At 36.5% G+C, this 21,062-nt stretch overlaps 1 protein-coding gene across 1 annotated transcript in view; it reads left to right on the forward strand.

Annotated features, from left to right (window-relative positions):
• The window catches only part of CADPS2 (calcium dependent secretion activator 2), a 313,185-nt gene that overhangs the window by 219,340 nt on the left and 72,783 nt on the right, over window positions 1–21,062 (forward strand). Inside the window, 4 exon segments of the mRNA XM_040549796.1 lie at window positions 3,730–3,831; window positions 9,026–9,089; window positions 10,914–11,037; window positions 13,257–13,277. Of these exon segments, the coding sequence (XP_040405730.1) occupies window positions 3,730–3,831; window positions 9,026–9,089; window positions 10,914–11,037; window positions 13,257–13,277 (311 nt within the window).

Genomic DNA, 21,062 nt, shown 5'->3' on the forward strand with positions numbered 1-21,062 from the left:
TATTATATACGTGTCTTGATGTAAGACCTTAGCTGAAGTATTTTTGTTTTCCATATATTTTGTTTTTCATCAGAATTTCTCATCTTTTTCTGGCAGATTATTTTGGTCAGCCTTACTGTTCTCATCTGTATGTATGTGTATATATCTGAATATCAATCTGTGCATTCCTTTTCTCTTACTCTTTTTTATTTTTATTTTTCCCATGAAAGACCAAAGTGATGGTCTAAGCTTTTAATGAGGAAAGCTTCTTTAAAAAAGTAACATTTAAACATTTGTAAAATATGCAAAAAGCACCAGTATAAACAATGTTCCAGAGGGGGTAAAAAGAAAAAAAAAGTCAGTCATATTCAGTTACTATTTCACAAGCCTGTCACAGCAAAACAGGCCTGTTTAAGTTAATAGTTTCACACTAGAGGCCACTAGGAGAAGCTGTTTCCAAAGTTGAGGGCTGGAATGAATCAATATCCAACCAAATGTCCATCATCTCTGATTCACGTTGGAACTGGAATACCATTTTTATCTCATATGCCATACCTATTCTCAAGAACCTTATTCCTACAATGTGTCAATTGACATCTGCAAATTATTACAAGTTTTAAGACCTCTAGACAGCAAAATATATCAACAGGTATTCCAAGTCTTAAAGGATTATGTCAAGTGAATAAAAACTCCTCTGTTCTGAGAGGAAACCCTAAATCCATCACCTAATCAATTAGCTTCCCTAGGAGAACTACCATCAGGACAGTTATCTTGGAAGACTGTCACAGTAAAATTTTCTTTAAAAATTCAGGTCAATCTCTATTTTTGGTGTCATTTTTTAAAATATTCAAACAGCTACTTCCCTTTTGAATGCACTAGCTCTAGCTCATGAGGTATTTATTTCGTATATCTTTCAATATTAAGGTCTAAGTGAATTAAACAAGTCGAGATGTGACCAGAAACAACGTTACATCTATGCTGGTTAGACGGTGATCTAAGCAGAAATGACAGGCCAATCCAAATCCAATTGACAGAGCGCTCAGAAAATGGAAAAATTATATAAGTGAGAAAGAGAATGCTACCCAGTTTTTGAGTGTTCATTGTTTTGTTTTTTTTTTCCTGGCTTTCTAATGCCAAAAGTAGCTGTGAACATTAAGGAAGAAAGGAATGTGGAAGAAAGGAAAATTCACTCTTCCTTCACTTTCTTGGGAAGATACTGTTAAAATGGTGTCACGTGTACAATAACACGAAGACTTGATAGTTCTGGAGACAGTCCATCACTTCTTGGTGGAGTTCTTGAAAGAGAGGTACCAGTCTGTAATAGGAAGGCTTAATACTGGTTTTGAATTGAAAAAATCAAGTCCAAATTGTCACTGGTAGCATCAGGGATGGTAGAAAATGCACATTTGTTGACGTTTTTAGTTGCAAAATAGTTCTGGCATGACTTCTGGGTAACCTAAGTATTTGAAAACCAAATGACTGCTTGGTTCTGATCTTCCTGGCAGACACAATAATTTATAAATAAAATAACCAGCTCAAAACAATGCTATTTTATTTTATTTTATTTTATTGTATTATTTTGTTTTGTTTTATTTTATTTTTTCATTTTATTTTGTTTTGTTTTGTTTTGTTTTATTTTATTTTATTTCATTTTAAAGAATTAAAGAAAAACTAATTTAAAGAATTAAAGAAAAAAGATCTAGAAGGTAAAATGAGTGGGAATTATGAAAACATTCATCTATTTTTTCTATCTTAGATCATCTCAGAGTCAGATTCTTTTTTCTGTGGATTCTTTTTGCTTGGTAGTAGATAAGACACTCCCAAGAGTAGCAAAAAATGGTCACCACTTTAATGTGTGTCTCAGAACTGTGATGAAAATGCATTTTTAGGTTCTGCTTGTTACAATAAGGCTAGAAAGAATAAGGAAGAAACCAAGTTGTGATTCAGAGTTTGTGTTGTTTGTAAAAGCATGCTTTGAAGAGTTGAGTTTTTCAGTGCCACAGCTGGTACATTTTTCTAACACCTTTTTGTGTACTCTTTGTTTTTCTTCTGGGACATTTGGTTCTATCCAAACATTCACTGAAAATATATTTAACAGTTCTGAAAATTTTTGGCATTGTCAGCATGGTTCTTTATGGCAACAAACTCAGTGAAGTGACAAGTCCCCAGTATGCAGTGATCCTAGCCTTAGTGCAGGTTGACACATATGACATGCTACTGGCTCACCTTTTTCACTTATTGTTATGTGGACCCCTAGGTCTTTTCTGTCATATATATGACATGCTTCAGCAAGGCTTAATATGACAGAACTATTTAGTTTATCACTCCAGAGCACGATCTCTCCTGACAATGACATCAGACGGTAAAATTTACTTAAATTTGAGCCTGTTCCATCTGTCAGAAGGCTGAGGTAAAGTATCCTGGCATCCATCAAAAAAAAGATAAATAAGTTATTTGCTCTTTCACATCAAATTTATCCAACAGTATATTGATGTGCCTGGTTACTCATATCTCCACCATATCTGATTTTTATTGTTGTCTTCACAATAATTTAAAGAGTTCAGGGATTCTTTCCACCTTGACTTGACAGATCAGAAATATAAGTGATTTAAGGGGTGAAAGAATTGTTTGTGTCATGACCAGGTAGCAAATTATCCTTCCTAGGTTTAAGGATAGTAGAGAAAGTTAAAGTAACAATTTAGCAAAATCATGATGTCTTTTTCCATGTCACTTTACTACAGTTTTCCCAGTTCTAAAAACAATGAGATAGTTTTGGGGGCCCTGGAGAAGCTACAGGGTAGATCTACACTTCATGTCAGAGTATAAACTCAGGTGGGAAGCAGCAGATGTTTTGTTACACTGGAGCTGGAAGTTAAGTGAGTAGCTGGAAGTTTTCATATATTTTGTTTTAAAGCAGTGTACAGCATGATGTAGGAAAGCTGTGATTGTAAGGCAGAAATACCATTGGGAAATATGTATTTCAATTTCATTAACTTTGTCATTATTTTATTAAAAAGGCATTAATAACATATTTAGGATAAGACTAATTATGTGTTTAAGGTACTTAATATGAGGCTTGTTAATTATTGGGACACGTTAAATTTTGTTTTTTTTAAATGCCAGTGCTTTAAAAATATTTATTGCATCCTTTATGCTATATTTATATGGAAGTCTTGTTTACATGCTGCTGTTTGTCAATATGGTTTGGGAGATCAAAAATCTATGCTCACTTTAACTGCAGGGATTCTGAGATGTTGCCTTCTCCAGCTTTTTTCACTGTGGTTTGCCTCCCACCTTATTTTTTGTAACCACTTTCAGCCACATTGTGCCTCTGGAAAAATATCTGGAAGATTCAAGGATCTGAAATTGAGACAGAGATGAGAGTAGGCTCCTCTACTGTGCTAACACTACTAATTTTCTTGAGAAAGGATACTATTATATGGGAGTGATTTGGGAGAAATATGTGATGCCTTGTGTTTATATTGGGTCTAGGTAGCAACTTAGGACTTGTATTTAAAAGTTCAGCTCCAAAAGTTCAGTTCTTTGTCTAGTTATAGTCTGTTCTTTCACTATATTCACAAATTACCATTTATCCTTAAAGGCAATGGGGAAAGGTGAAAGGAGAGTAGCAAACGTTAACTGAAAACTTTGAAAATAAAGATCACTGTTCAAAGAACAGGCAGCATGAAGAGATGTCAGCAATTCTTAAATATTATTAATTATTAAATTCTTAAATATTTAATATTACAGGCCAGATGGAATTGGAACAGTATCTGTTGATGAGAAAGAAAGGTTTGAGGAAATTAAGGACAGACTTTCCTCCCTTTTAGAAAACCAAATAAGCCATTTCAGGTAAGTGTATAATTTATTCAGTAGTACTAAGTTTTGTCTGGCAGAATGTTCTTATTATGATGTTCAGCACTAATCTTGAACAAACAGAGTGAAATAGTCTACCTGCAAAGAAGTTTTGAAGGTATTAAATATGGAATAATTTATTTGCACAAGTGTTTGTGCTTAGAATTCATTTGCATGTCATGTAAGTTGTATTCTTTCTGTGGTAGAAAAGATTCTGCAAGAATAAAGGCCTGATTTTATTGGTCCTTTTGAACTTTAAGTTGTCTATAAATCTAAGAAAATTGCCCGAATGAAAATGACTGTCATACCACTTTCTGGATTAATGCTGATCGGAAGAGTCATATGAGTAGGTACCTGGTACATATAGGTACCTACATAGTAGGTACAACTTTTTTCCTAGTTGTCTAATGTCATTTGCTGGGTTTCATAATATGCTTTCCAAAATCGTCTAAGGTCCATCATCTTCAATAAAGAGTTTGTCATATGTAAGGACAGCTGTAAGGACATGTAAGGACAACTGTACCAGTTGAAGAAGGAAAAGAGTACAAGAAACAGAGCAAACATGGAGTGCTATTTCCCTTGGTAACCTTCTAGCAGTTGATGGTTTGTGAACCTTAGCATAAAATTGGCACCTAGATCACCAAATCTATTAGATTATCACAGGTAGCCAACCTATCTGCCACCATTCTGCCAATCTGAACATTTTTTAGAATGTATTTATATACCTTTTTTTTTTATCTCTCTGTCACCTTGTGGCAACCTGTTCCACAGTTTAAATAGTGCTGTGTGGAAAAGCTTTCTTTTCTTTGGCAAGGTTTGCTATAAGTTAGTTGGATACCCCCTCTGGTGTGATGAGGTGTCTAGTATACACCGGTATCTGTCATGTAGATAATGAGGTTGCTTGGGAATTTTTTAAGCAAGGAGGACATAGCAGTCTTTACTTGAGACTTCTCCTCTGTATTAAACTGTATTAAACTAAAGAGAGCTAGGGTTCTCTTTGAAGAGTATTCCTTTGGGGAAAAACAAACAAGCAAACCAACAAACAACAACAACAAAACATTACTCCCTTCTTTCATTTCTCTTAAAAATTCTTCACTGACATATTTCATATCTCCTGTCTCCCATCGGATTCAATAGCTCTTGCCTAAGAAGCAATACAGAGCAGCATAGAATGGAGTGCTTCCTACCCAGGTCTTGGAAGGGCAGGAGAGTAGTGACAAAGACAACATCTGCAGGGGGAAGGAAAAGTTGTTTCTGTGACAATCTTCTCATGTTTGCTACAAAGAAAAACAAAGGCGTGTGGGAGTTCGGTGAAGACTTTTTGTCTGATTGGCATACCTATGAACATATCAAGTTTTTTGTAGAAACAAAATCACTGTAATTTCCAATGAATGTAAGTACTTTTTCTCATACTCTGTGATGAGGGCAGTGAGAGTAGTTGCTGCCCAGAAAATACTGAAGCAGCAGAAGCCTTCTCAATATGTACAGAGGGAGAACGGAAATGAGAGAGCAGGAGAAGTTGGGCAGAAGTTCACATGAATGAGACTAATTACAAAATGTATAATGATGTCTAAATAATTATTTGAGTTGGAACAAATAAAAGCAAAGACCACCATGTCTGATTACCTAAACAGCAGAGTACGTTGATGAGCTTGGGCTGTATCAGCAACTATGGGATCTTTCTGCCTGATTCTTGCTGGATCTTTAGGGAATTCAAATTACATTAGAAATTCCTCTTTAAGAGCAATTAAATGTGTCATTCAAAGGTGAATGCCTCCATCCTTCAGGTTGCCTTCTGGAATTTGCATTAAAATCTTATTTAATCAAAATAAACAAGAGAGCTCTGCCAGGTGAGGAGTAATCATTATGTCTTTCTTTGGACAAATGATAGAAATTCAAAAAATTAGGTGACATGTCTGGATTTAAATGAGGATGATAGTGTAATACTGGTAGAAGGAAGAATGAGTAGTGCCCTAGAATATGTAAAAGCATACAGAGTGACAATAAAAGACATCCTGATATAGAATTGGCATTAGATTTTAAAGAAAACTTAGATTCAAATTATGTGAAAATATATATATATATATCAGTAATTAACACAGGATAGTCTTGGCTGTGAGATTGCTTTCTTAAGAAAAGGTAGTATTAAAATTACTCCATGTTTCAGTCCATCAAAATTGTTGTGAAAACTGTGAGATGCTGATTATTTTGAAAAATGCATTCAGCGGTAAAGACTGATCCAAAGCATACACCGAGTTTCTCTGTTTCGGCCTTACTGTCCTTGAGTCCCCTCTGAGTCACTGGGCAATCACACCATACCCTTGCATCTTCTTGCTTCTGCTGTCCTTTCTACTATCAGCTTGAGCATCCTTGCCTTTTATGTGTGTCCTAACATATTTTAAGAACTTTCACATTTTCCTGGTTTGTTTTACAGTTTGCATGTTTTACAGTTCTTACATGCCAAATTCTCTACAATAACTTCTTTAACTTTCTCATGGAGTCATATAGAAGGTATTTTGTTTGTTTAACGACTTTTTTTTTTTTTAATTGTGGCATGCATTTGAATTGTGATCCTACTTACTGAATTTTACCTCAGACTGCTTGTAGGCTTATTGCTTTTTGGACAGCACTTTAAGGTTTGGACCTTTGTTTTTCAGGTTCATGTTTTTTCCTTAATTCCCATTCTTGAACTGAGTATACATATACTGAATTTATTTGGAATGATTTCTTTTGCTACACTGCTAAATGTTATTATTTTGTGATCATTATTTTGTGTCCTGTTTACACTTGAGACCAAATCCAGAACAATGTCTCTCTCGTGGGTCTTCAATTAATTGTCCAAAGCAGCAATTCAATACCATGTTTCAAAATTTTATCATTATATTTCATCCTAATGAGTTATTGGTCAATTGTACATGTGTGTAGTTGAAATCTCTTAATATTTGTTATCAATTTGTAGTTCCTCTAATCTCACTTAACATTTTCTAATTGTTCTCATCACCCTAATTAGAGGGTCAGTAGTATAGTAGTACAGTTTTACAGTTATAATAAGGGATTCCCAAGGATTGCCAACACTGTTTTTTTTTTCTTTTTTTCCTTTTTTTTTTTCTGTAATATGTAGGAACATTTCTAAGCTTTACTCTTGCTCTATTGCTTTGCACTGCATGCACTAGTCAGCTGTCATTGTGGACAGTTTAACTAAAGAGCATATTTCCCTTCTTGCCTTTTCAGAGCTGCACTGAACATTTGCTACATCCACCTAGGTCACATTGATCCAGCAAAGGTTTTCTCCCATGCCTGTCAGCCAATCCCCCAGATTCCAGTTTTAATACTGTCTTGTGACTTTTTAATTTTCATTGCCATCAGGCTGGCTCCATGGTGATTAAGATGGAGCCTGCCCATCCTGTGCTGGTGGTTCCTTACTTAAATATTTCCCAGTCCTTGAGGTACTTAAACTTCTCCTCTCTGTCATCTTTTTTTTCACTGAGACTCCAGATCCCTGCCTGCCTCTCAGGCATCAAATGTGGAAGAGCCCCTATTTCAGAGAAAGCTGCCATGGCTGCCTTGGACTTAACCTCTTGCCTGGCTGTGTGAATTTAGTCTCTGGAGTATTCCTTCTTCACTTCTGTATGTTGTTGGTAGTAATGTTGGTAGTAATGTAGAACATGAGTCCTGCTCCTTCTCTATTCTTCCCTAAGTAATTTACACAAATATCTCCTGAGGACCAATACCTCTGTACCCAGTAAAAGGCTGTAATGCTGGAGGTAGGACTGCTCAGAGTGTCCCTTTAGGCACCGTTTCCTTTTCTCTGAGCTCCTTATCTTGAGAAAACAACTCTTCCCTGTCAGAAGCTCTTTGTACCAATTGCACATAAAAGCTGTCTGCCCATGTCGTACTCACGGATATTGAATAACCCCCAGGTCTTCAGTCTGCATTTTCAACTTTAAACTGTGTGGATTTTGGAAACTTCTTATGTTGTTTACATTGCAGAACATACACTGGTTTGAAATATTAAGTATAATCAAAGAATGAGTGACCTTTATTCAAAAACTACCATTCCGGGTTAGTAAGAATAAACCATGGGAAAGACAAATCAAGGATTATAGAAAAGAAAGGAAGAGTCAAAACAACTAAGGATTTGTTCTGTTTTAAGATGACTTAAAGCCTAAGGGGCCTTAAATCTGTTTCCTAATTTGTTAACAGGTCCCCAAGAGTTGTTAGCACTACTGTAGGATAGAAAGAGAATGAGGCAAAGCAAATACTGAAATTCTCTCAGCTGGAAATCCTTTTTTGACCTCATTTATAGGGCTTTATTTTGGCTGACCAAAATGCGTATCTAAAATTCACTGGTCTGAATCCTTTTATCATTAGAAAATATTTTACTGTTGGAAAATATTAGAACATGAGGCCACCATTGAGTAATAATAAGAGAAAAATAATCTCAGCAAAGAAATCCCTTTTCCAATTGGGGATATCCCACAAGATTTTATAGACAGGATTAGGAGAGGCTACTATTGCTTTAGCTCTATAGTCTCATTGAGCTGATCTATTGGATCATTTAGCAGACAAAAATTAAAAACAAAGCTATAAATGGGATCACTTTTTTAATTTACATGTTATATGTTTTTGGAAGTGTGGAGACAGAAATAGGTATGTTTTAATTCCTAGCTGATAAAACTAAAAATAACACAAAATGCTTTTCCAAACTACTTATAGTAAAATAGGAAACGTTATAGAATATCTGCACAAGTTTTTGCTCCAATGTATCTCTAAAAACTTAAATATCAGATATTTTATTCTTATATTAATCCAATATTAAAACTAAAAGATAATATACAGAGTGTTGCTTCACTGTCATGTCGCTGTTATGACTACATGAGAAATAGTACCTCTTTCCAGGAAGATGAAAATTAAGCTCATCAGAGACTATTAATTATCCTTCGTAGTTGAGAAAGTGCATGCAATGGTTTTTTCCCTTTGTATTTTTTCTATATTAAGGCCTGAGCTGCTGGTGGGATGATGCTGCTATAGTATATATATATTTTCCATGGCAGACTAGTGAAGAGATCACCTGCTTTCATTAGAACTTTGCCTATGGGAGTATGATATTAAAATAATTTAATGCGAGTTTTGTACACATATCTCAAAGTAAATTCTTATCATTTTCTCTCTCTCTCTCTTTTTTTTAAAGATACTGTTTCCCTTTTGGACGACCTGAAGGAGCTTTAAAAGCCACACTTTCATTACTTGAAAGGGTAAGTTTGTCAATATACTTTAAATTCTGCCTGAGTACTAAGCCTGCATTTTTCTTTTGCCTTCAGGCCACTGAAAGTTGACTTGATTCTTCTTTAGTATTCTGCTACTGGTTTTAGTTGTTCACTGGAAGGTGGGTGTTTTGTTTGTTTTTGTTTTGTTTTATTTTGTTTTTCTCAATGTTTTCCACAGAGGCAAACAATTGTTCTCTGTAGGACAAATTTCTTGGAATTTCACTTTAAACCATGGTAGTGACTCTGTTTCTTTAAAATTTAATGATTACCCAGCATTATCTCTAAAGTAGTACAAGTCTACTCTACAGCCCCTCTTTCCTGCTGTCTACAACTTCCTTGCCACTGATGTTGTCAGTACTGATACATAACTTAAAAAGCATCTATATAATCCAAATAATCTTCTATAAATATGTAGTCTGAGTCAATTTAAGAAAAAAACAAAAAAAGCTATATGCAATAAAACTGTCATGGGCAGTTAGCAATGTAAAGCCATGGACAGCAAATCCTCTTTTACTGACTGAAAGGGAGAAGGCCTTGTAATGGTAAAAGCATCTCTGCCTTCTCTGGGGTAAGAGAATTTAAAATTCCAACAGGGATTTCAGAGGACTATCAGTAGGAGCCCGAAGAGTGTATGAATGGGAAAAAAAAAAAAAAAAAAAGAAAGGAAAAAAAAAAAAAGCTTAGGTCCCACTCTGTATATCTCTACTAAAGTCAGTGAGGTCTGGTCCTGGGAAGTGACAGCCATTTAGCTCTGCAGAACACACCACAGATAGAGATTCTGTCTTAGAAAGCATTCTCCCCCTCTGCTCAGCTCTTCTGAGACCCCACCTGGAGTACTGTGATTAGCTCTGAGGCCCCCAATATAAGAAGGACATGGACCTGTTAGAGGTCCATGAAGAACCTCCTACGAAGACAGGCTGAGAGAGTTGGGATTGTTCAGCCTGGAGAAGAGAAGGCTCTGGGAGACCTTATTGAGGCCTTCCAGTACCTAAAGGTACAGGAAAGCTACAGGAAAGCTGGAGTCACTCCTGACTCTTTGTCAGGGAGTGTAGAGATAGGACAAGGATTAATTAAGGATAGATTAGATATAAGGAGGAAATTCTTTACTCAGAGGGTGGCGAGACACAGGAACAGGCTGCCCAGAGAAGCTGTGGATGCCCCATCCCTGGACGTGTTCAAGGCCAGGCTGGATGGGGCTTTGAGCAACCTGGTCTAGTGGGAGGTGTCCCTGCCCATGGCAGGGAGGTTGGAATTAAATGATCTTTAAGGTCCCTTGCAACCCAAACCATCCTATGATTCTATGATTGTGTGATTTTTCACAAGGATGTGCTAAATTTGAAAGACTTAAATAAGGAAGAAAAGCAATCAGTATGAGCTACTTCTGATGGCATTGTACATAGTTTCTCCTTTACGCTGTTGAAGAATCAATGGTTATGCAATGGTGGAAGCTTTTCCACAGGTGAGAACAAAGCAAATTTTCACATCCACATGTTCTGTGGGTACCATGATCCAAACCACGCAAGGAATGCTCTTGTTATACTGTTCTTGGTGTCACCCAAATGAAGACTGATTGGCATGCTGCAAGATGCCGAACTGTAGAGGTATCTTGCAGTATCTTGTATAGAGTGTAAATATAGTGTTCAACAGAAATCTTTAAAGACAAATATCTAGTTTCACCAGCTGAAATAGTTCCTTTTTGATTTCTTCCTTTCATTATTATCACATCTGAAGTAACATTAGGATACTTCTATCCTTTTCCCCGGAGTATTAAGTAATGAGTGTAACCAAGTGGTATAATTGTCTCTGGTACAGGTTTTAATGAAAGATATTGCCACTCCCATACCAGCAGAAGAGGTGAAGAAAGTGGTCAGAAAATGTCTGGAGAAGGCTGCCTTGATCAATTACACTCGACTTACAGAATATGCCAAAATAGAAGGTTAGTACAGCAATCAACTGCCAAAGTGGCTGTAAAAGCCAACAATGCCTATTAACTGAATATTCTGTGAGCAGCCTTTTGCCTTTCCTGAACAAACCCCTTCCACAGCAAGGGGAAATGTCTCATTAAAATCTCAGCTGGTGAACTATGGAGCTTTTTCCTATTCATTGGCTTTAATATGCCTCCTGGGACCCTGTTTGAATGGAAGACCAGGACTTCTTAATTTAAGTTGCCCTTTGTTCTTACTTTTGAGTTTTCCACAAATCTAAAAGGTTGTTTATGGATTATTTTTTATTTCTCTAACTATTCTAGTAATTAAACTACTGACAGGAAATTGTTTCCTTATCAGCAGTAACAGTACCTTGAAACTTGAAAACTCTCGATGCAGATGCCTTTCTGATGTATTTATAAGGCAGACAGATAAGTGTCATTTATTTTTGCCATTGTGTTTTCAGAGGTATGAAAATAATCTGATGATTAAAACTTTAATTGCATCTTCATTTCCTGAATGAACTAATGGGACAAAACGCTAGATTTTATGGTAATCAGTAGTTTTTCTGGAATTTACATATGTTCTGAAACATATACATTGAAATTAATTTAAGATCATACTAAAAAATTGGCTAGGAAACACAACATCATTTTAATATTGTACAGAAGTAAGTAAACCTTATGTAGAACAAAAACAAAGTCATAATAGTGGCATGCTTTGTTAAGGCACAGCTGTTACTCTCCATAAAGCACAGAAAGCTATATGTGTACAGATATATTCAGAAGAAGAAAAAACATGTGTGTGCATCTATATAAGTGTTTCTTTGGAGGTACTGTCAATTAGCATGAAAATAAATGATGACTTCTGCTTTAAAAATCTGTTTTTTACATGGTGAGGAAGGATTTTTCATAGCATATATTTCTAGAAATACACCAGAAGAAATAGTTATCATAGCAACAAAATGAAGAAGCCTCATATGTCTAGCAATATTATAAAGTCAACTTTTTTTCCTTTTTCCATTTCTGTTCAAATTCTCTGAAAAGCGTGATTTAACCAATCTCAGAAGTGATTAACAAAAAAACCCATCTCATCACTATAGCAACCAGTATTATATCATGGGAGTAACAACATGAAACCATCTTAGTAACCAGTTTATCATAATTAATTATGATATCATGTTGTGTTAAAGAAAGAAAGATGAATATTAAATCTATTCTGGAAAACAAGAAAGCAAAAATATGATTTCCCTTAGTTTTTATCTTCCTGTATTCATAAGAAGGATTTTTTGATGCTCAATATTAGTCTCGTAGCAAACCTGTTGAAATAATGGGTATAAAAATGGAAATAGTTTTTAAAAAATTACAAAAGTTTGTAAAAGATATATAAACTCTCTGACACTAAATTGGATTGGAAAAGGTTTTTACAATGAAGTAAATACATCTTTGTTTAGGATTTTTAACTAAATCCTAGAAAATGTTGGCAGTTCACTGAATTCTGCCCTTTAAAATATGCATACTAGTAATACTGCTGTAAGCAGAATGCCATATAAAACTGAAGTCCATTCCATGGCATATATTGACTTGCGAATTTCGTTTTGGATTTATTTTCTTTTGGTTGAAATACAACTAGGTTTCTATAAGTAGATTTATACTCAAGTAATTGTAAGCCCAAAGCACAATAGATAATTGCCTATAGAAGTCTATTACATCAAGAGAGATAAAGTACTTTTTCTGAGAATAAGTAGAGTACCGTTTGAAAGTGAAGGGCTCCAACGCCATAACATCAGAAAATTAAACACCTTGGTCCTCAGTTGCAATGAGACCTGTATTTGTCTATTTCTATACTGAGGTTATTATAAATATTCTACATTTTTACCAATATAAATGTAATAGTTTTCATCCATTCCCTTTAGGCTTATGGGAGCATTATTGTATCCTGTGCACTGAAATGGTGTTCTTCTCTTGAAGTAATTAATGCCTATATTTGCGTTAATTACTTATTCCTCAAATTGAATTTGAGGAGACAAAAAGGACAGAAGACAATGCAGTGGTATTGGCATTTCTGCCACCGTCAGGACTGTCACTGCTGTTCTCAAAATTTTAAGAAGTCTTTAACTCTTTGGTATTTATTCTACTCTGATGAAATTAAAGTAGTTGTATTTCTACAATGATTTTTTTCCTTTTCTTTCTTTTTTGTTTTTGTTTTGCTTGTTTTGTTTTATATTTAGCAATGGCAGAAAAGGACTCAGGTGATTACTGTTTGTGTGCATGTTTGCATGTGATTTGGTGTGTTGGTGTGTTGCATCTGCATCAATACCAAGATATTGACCAGAACATAAGCAAACCTTAAAATTAATTTTGACAGTATAGTATAGTCCCTGTGTTATTCATTTGTACCATTGCTTAACTATGATGTGTATATTTATTAGCAATTCAGATAATTTTATTATTCTGTATATTTTGGAATATTGAAACAATTGTAGTTTCTGTGAAAGAGTTGTAACAAAGTGATGCAGAGAAGTTTAGCTGTTAATCCAAAATGAAGATCTTGATGAGAGAACTGATTTCATAAGGTTTGTTTTACATCTGTCTGATATGGCTGTGTTTTGTAATAAGTTTCTTTTTCTAGTTACAGATGAGGTTTGAGAGTGTGGTAGTTCTTTGTGTTTCAGATTTCTTGAATCTGATATGGCATATATTCTACAGTAGTGTAGAGAGTTTATTGAGTGCTTGTATCCAAATAATTAACCAAATGATCAAAAAAGAGCATAGCTGAAGTATTGTCTACACAGTGACCAAGTAGTAATGGCTACTCAAACATGTGGCTGAGTATTGGCTATATGGATGTATGAGGGATTGTACATATATATGCACGTTGGAATGGAGTGGATTGGAACGGAATGGAATAGATGCACACGCTACTTTGTCTTACCTTTTTTAAAGATCTACACAGATGCAACAGTAGCCTGATTATAATACTTTGTGGGGTTTCAGCCACAGCTGTGGCAAAGAGTTTTGAGTTGTTAGTTTTCTCATGAATACATTCATTTTCTGTCCAGAGAGACCAACTCGGGTGATGACTTTAAAGGTTGCATCCAGGTAGTTCAAAATGGAGCTCCTTGACATTGAGGGGCCTGAAGGGAGAAAGAAAGTCCATTTTTCACTTTCCCCTTCTCTGTAAGAGGAACAGCTTACTTAGCCAGTAAGCAAGCAGAAAATGCTAGCAAATTATAAAGACTATATTTTTAAAAGTTATGTTCATAACTGAAGATTCCAAATAATCAATGATTCCCAAGACTTCCAATGATTTTCATGATTTTCATTAGAAAGCTTTAAATGCCCTGGAAATAGAAGTGCTGTATTCAGAGTTGTAAAAAAAAAAAAAAAAAAAAATAGTAGTGGTATGGGCATTTCTGCCACAGCTGATTAGAATAAGTTCAGATGAGCTCACATGACAGTACCAGCTTTAGGTGCCTGATCAACAGGGAGAGGATCTTGAAGCAAGTGATCCAGAGCACTTGGAGGCACCTTCAAGAATTTCTCTGCGAAAGGACGTATTTCATGTCATCAAATACAAATGCACCCTAAGAAAGTTTCCTTACTGTTTAAGATACCTACAGCTGGATAGCACAAATATTCCAGGTAGTACTTCTACTCAAATAGTTGAAGAAAATATCTCTTCAAATGAGAAATTTAGAAAGTGTTGAATTTGTGAAATGAGGAAACTGAGTTTAGAGTTTGTCTCCTATGACCTTTGTGCTCCAAAACCTCAGTTGTACACTTCTGTATAACATGTATCACCTCAAGTAGAAATCTTTGTTTCCCACACATTTGCTATTCTTATTTTTTCTCAGGCCCGTTACATCAGAATCACAAACCATTAAGGACAGATGACACACAAACACAGGGGAAAAAAAAAAAAGAAAAAAGACTGTTCCTATTTTCAATCATTTTACATTAGGTTTAAGCATGCTTTGAGAGGAGCTATTGCCGTGTTCTTAAGATTCTAGGATAGCAAAGCGATACCCTAAGTGACCTGGCAAATGGCAGTATTACAGAATGGATGAGAGGAAAGCCTATGACATACAGTGAGTAAATGGAAATTTACTTCATGAGTTAGGTGAAGCTAGAGGTTTGGAGGTTGTATTTATAATTTAATTGCTTAGTTAAATTTTGTTTCTGACTAAAATACAGGTGAAAATTAATGAGACCACTCCGAAAAATTAATTTTATTGAAAGAAGTAAACAGACTGTGTTGCACGAGAATTTAATGTTGCATTGAACCAATTCATCTGGTGTAAAAGGTGAAGTAGTTGGACGGAATCCAAATAAAATTTGATCTTGGGCATCATTCATATTTTAGGCTGGCCAACAGAGCCAAATCCTGTTCCTATTGGTGTCACCAGCTGCACTATAGATTTCATCATGAGCTTGATGTACAGCATGCTTAGCCCTAGAACCATGTATTTTATTGTTGTGGAAAATAAGGAAAACTATTTCTTGATAATTATTATTTACCTTTTAACTTGTACACTGGATACTGTATAGAGAATCTTGAATTGCAAGAGTGTCCTTGTTGGGTAATACAGAGGTGAACATGCAAATTCTTTTCCTTGCGAGAATCCTTTCTCAGCAGTGTGGTTGCCAGGTTCCCAGGTCTGTTCCCCAAGTGCTCTCATTTTCACAGTCTCAATTGAACAAGACTCTGAATGCTTTCCCAGAAGACGGTGGTTACTTTCTTAATGGCAGACGCAGTAGTATAAGCAGCACTTGTATCAACAGGATTTGTTTGCAGTCAGGATGACATTTTATTTAGCACTCCCATGTAGTTGTACTATTATGAATATAGAACAGCTTTTTTCAATAAAAATTACATTTGCAGTGACAATTATACAAGGTTCAGCATGTCATTCCTTATGACATGTACAGCTGAAATTCTCATGGAGTAGCTAATCTGTTCAGTCAGTATAATTGCCATTATGGAGAGAACAGCAGCAAACCTACTATTATAATTTTGAACTATGTCTAAGAACTTTCATGTAATGCCCTTGTAGTTTGCAGCAAGGGTTTATAATTTGTCAAGAAGATGATCATGGCATCAATATGTGAAAATCTCTTTTTAAGTATAAACTGTTTTCATTTCAGCACATGCTGCCATTGAGACCACTACCTGAAAGTACTTTTTAGATCATTTTGTGTATGACATGTTTTCTAGTCTTACTCAATATTTAACTTGAGTTATCTCTCCCAATAGATTATAGTGAACGTAACTTGGTCTACTGGATGCCGAGGCCAGAACCAAATACTTCAGATGAATGTTGTATAGCTTCCAATGAATAGCTTAGAGAAATTTGCATGCCTCTCTCACCTGTTTTCTCTTCTTCATAAAACATCACCTTACTTATGCAGAAATCATATGTTTATTTGCATTTTATACACACCCATTAACAAACAGACAGTAATAAAATACTTTATTTATTCCTTCTCAGAAACAATTTTTCCCCATTTACATTAATTTGAAATCTAAATGGATGAGGAGAAATGGACTCTGCAAGTGCTGCTGTCATTGCCTAAGAGAAGTGGTAGAACCTCACATGTAAACACATTTTTCAACACAAGGGCATTACATCTCTGTGGAGTAAAAAGGGGCCTGGGTTAGGGATTAAAGTGGTAAATGGCTGTGAAGCGAACAGGTCAGTATCTATCATTGTTGGTAGATACACCTCACTTCTGAGGTGACAGACAGATTGTAAACGTGAATTATTAGGTAATTGTCTTTGAACTCATTATTTTTAAAAGTCTATGGTAACTGAATATATATACTGGGCTCCTTCTGCCAATAAGTTTTAATAAAAGGAATGAGAATAAATTCAATTAAAATCAGGGCAAATAGTTACTGTGTAGTGTGCAATCGCTCAAAGACAAATCACAGTTGTCATCCCAATATTTCTTTCTCTCAGACAGGCTGCCAAAGGCTGAATAACTGTTAACTCTATACAATAGAGGGTCAGGAGCAACTCAACAGTTGCTTTTTTTTAAAGGACACTGATCGTTAACATACTCATTACATACAAGTTTCTAAAAGAAAGGGTAGTATGTAAATGCCCTCAAGGCTCAGAAGGATCCATCTGACTTAAAAAGAAGAACACTACAAACATTATTGAAATTGAGAAGACAAGTGGAGAGAGTCATTGTACCTGGAGAGGACTTGATTAAAGCTCTCCATGCATGTTCATTTCACTGAACAAACAAAAACGAATGAGTTGCACAGCTGCATAGCACCTTCTTGGTCTCTGTTGTGCAACTAAAACGGAAATATGAGAATACAATCAAATATTCCTGATTTCAGTTTTGGAACAGAGGTCTGGAAAGGAACCTGTGGACCGTTAGGTCTTCATCCTGATACCTCCTTCATAAACGTACCCAAATCCTGCGTTAACAGCTGGGCTGAGCTGTTCTTTGTTCCATATTTCTTCCCCTTTTCTGCCCCCTGCTTCAACCATGTGAAGGCCATTTCAAGTCCTTCTTGCTCTGTAAGTTAGGAATCACCTTATAGTCAAGTTACTACCTATTTTTAGCCTTTATCTCAGATAGCTCCTCCCTTCATTAGCTTCATATCCAATCCCTCCTTACTCTATGATGTGTTTTAGACAATTGTTTTATACTTAACACAACTTACTTTTTAATAGCCTTTCATTATCTTTTAGTCTTTTGTTCCTTAGTTTTATCATCTTAGAAGCCTTTCTCTATTAAAGTTTGAATTGAGCCTTCTTGAACATTGGTGGCTGTGCAAAGTCATGTCCATGAAATGCCTTGCACAGTTCTCAATCTACACCACTATGGCGGTTGCACACTAATGGCTAGCTAAGCTCCACCATGCTACTCCTTCACCCTCATTCTCTTCCCCTACTCCACGTGGGGTCCCTCCCACAGGATACCATCCTTCCCAAACTGATCCTGCGGGGGCTTCCCACAGGTAGCAGCTCTTCAAGAACTGCTCCAATATGGGTCAGTACTATCCAGTCTGTCCATCAGGAGCAAACTGCTCCAGTACGTGTCCTGGATGAGTGGCAGCTCTTGACAGACCTGCTCGTGTGTGCGCTCCTCTCCACAGGTGCAGCTCTGGCCTATAGTCTGCTTCCACAGGGCCTCTCCACAGGCCACAGCCTCCTCCAGGCCACATCCACCTGCTCCACCAATGGCTCTTCCATGGGCTGCAGCATGGAGATCTGCTCCATGTGGGACCCCTGGGCTGCAGGGGGACAGTGTGCTCCACTATCGGCCTCTCCACGGGCTGCAGGGCTCCTGGAGCACTTTTTCCCCCTCCTTCTTCACTGACCTTGGTGTCTGCAGGGCTGGTTCTCTCATTTTTTCTCACTCCTCCCTCCCATCTGCTGTTACACAGAAGTTCTTTCCCTTCCTTAAATCTGCCCTCCCAGAGGCCCAACCAACATCGCTCCCTGGCTCGGCTCTGGCCAGCAGTGGGTCCCTTTTGGAGCCAACTGGAGCTGGCTCTGATCTAACACAGGGCAGCTGCTGGGTTCTGCTCACAGACGCCACCCCTGCAGCCCCCTCGCTACCAAACCCTTACCACATAAGCCCTATACAACCGTAAATGCATAATGTAATATATTTGAGAAATGCTGGTGTTTGCCTGTCCATATCAGGCTTGTGGCACACAGCTGTTCTGTGAAAAGTTAATACAATCCAGTCTTTAGAGGCTGATCATTTCCAACTGCTGAGTTATAGCAAATGTTTACTGCTGTTCATTTGTCAAGTGCATTGCCCTTCCTCTTAAAGTATTATATTTTGTTTTTCTTTCACATTCTTCGGTGTTCTCCAATTTTTCTGTTACTGCATTTTGACCCTGCTCTCTACTCCCAGTGTTTTACAACATTGTTATCAGCACACTCTTAAAATTTATTCTGAAGTCATTGGTGGAAATATTAAAGAAGCTCAGTCCTACAGTGGATCCTCAAGGAACTCCTCAAGAAACCTTTCTTTGCTCTTTCTCAACACTATCCATAGCCTTTCTCTTGAGGGAGCTTCTTTATCCAACACACGGTTTCTTTTTTAATCCTCATTTTTGTCGGCTTAACTGGTAGTCTTCCCATGAGGCACCATATCAAATGCTTTAGTAAAGTCAGAATAGATGAGATCTACTGAATTCCTTTCCTAAGAAAATATCCTATCAAGAACAGCCACTGCACAAGTCTAGTGCAAACTACATTTGCAAATATGTTACATTTTATTGTTTTCATTGTATATCCTCAATTAGTCATTTCTTCAAATTTCCTTTTAAAGTTAATCGTCAGCATCACTTTTCCTCACTCTTTAACTGCAAGCATTAGGTTTGCTCTTGTCATCTTTCAGTAACTCTCAAAAATTTAGACTCTTAAAATTGTTAGATTGATGAAAAACTAAGTCTGTACTTTCAAGTGCCAGTTGTCTGGCACTAGGATGTCAATTATTCAGCTCCCTTAATTCATGGAGCTCTTCAGTTTGCCATGTTTGTTACCTCTGAGTTTTCTTCCACGGGAACAGAAAGTGCTAAGAACATTAGCTCTTGCCCCCTTTGAAGAGAAATTATAAGCAAGGAAAGGAAGAAAATACCAAGTGCTACTATCTGATCTGTGTTTCCAAAAACAGAATACAAAACATCATAAATTAGGTGACTTTGATCAGTAATTAAAATATGTTGTTATCTCTGTTGTTATTCTTGTTATCTCTGAATTTTTGCTACTGCTTTTACCTCTTCAGATTTCATGTTTCCTTTTTCTTTTTTTTTTTTTTTTTTTTTTTCCCAGCTTCTCATGAACCAATAGTTTCTCATTTTTGTAAAGAAATGTGATTGTTCCGTGAAGGTAATTCCATTGAATATAATAATAAATTTGAAAAAGCTGAAAACATTGTAATGTCACCCACTTTATAAAACAACAGGTTATGAACTAGGAGATGTAAACTCTAACTTCCTACAAATCTCATAATCTTTGTGTACAAAGAGGATAATGTTAATTAATTTTAAAACTATTTTGTCTCCAGAATTTAAAATCCTATTTAATTCTTAAAAAGCAATTATGAAAGACTGATTTCAACTTCACAATTAAAGCTAAATTCCATTATTTGTATAAGGCTAGAATTGTTTTTTAAGCAGAAAAATATAGCATGTCCTCCCAGATGTCCACTCCTTACTTTTTCATTGCAGAATTAATTCTGTGAGAATTTGCAAGAAAATCCACCAAGGTCAAATCTAAATTATCTGCCAGTGGATTATCCTAGTTGCGGATTACCTCTGGAGAGTCAGTTCAGGTCTAGTAGCATATATTAGCTCCAGTTTATTGTCATTTGTACTCCCTTTGTTACAAGTCTAGAAGCAGTACTGCTGGTTTACATGTCAAAAAGTCTGAATTAGCTGGCCCTACTGGAGCAGAATTGGCTTCATACAGCTCAAATTATTATGCATTTTATTATCAAATTATATTATGGCTTCAGGGTTTCCCTGTCATCTACTCTGCATTGGTATGAATTCACTTTCAGGCTCTGATTTGGAGTGAATCAGTCAGACACTATAGCAAGAGAGCTGGTATAAAATAAAGGACAGTTCATTCAGACTCCATGCACTATGATTGGATCTGGAAAGATGTACACATACTTTAGGTCCCTTTGCACAATATCTGGACAGGCAGTGTTTCTTCAGAAACTCTAAGACTTCCTCAGGCCATACACTGCTGTGTGCACATAATATCCTTGAAGGAGTTTGATTGGGTTGTTAAGTCAGGAGAAGAGGAGGCTCAGGGGAGACCTTATTGCTCTCTACAACTACCTGAAAGGAAGGTGTGGGGACCTGGGGTCGGCCTCTTCTCACAGGTGACTAGCAATAGGACTAGAGGGAATGGCCTCACGTTGTGCCAGGGGAGGTTCAGGTTGGAAATTAGGAGACATGTCTTCTCAGAAGGAGTAGTCAGGCATTGGAATGGGTTACCCAGGGAGGTGGTGGAGTCACTGTCCCTGCGGGTGCTCAAGGACAAGTTGGA

This window comes from Cygnus olor, chromosome 1 (assembly GCF_009769625.2).
Source record: "Cygnus olor isolate bCygOlo1 chromosome 1, bCygOlo1.pri.v2, whole genome shotgun sequence".
In the NCBI taxonomy this organism is placed as follows: Eukaryota; Metazoa; Chordata; class Aves; order Anseriformes; family Anatidae; genus Cygnus; species Cygnus olor.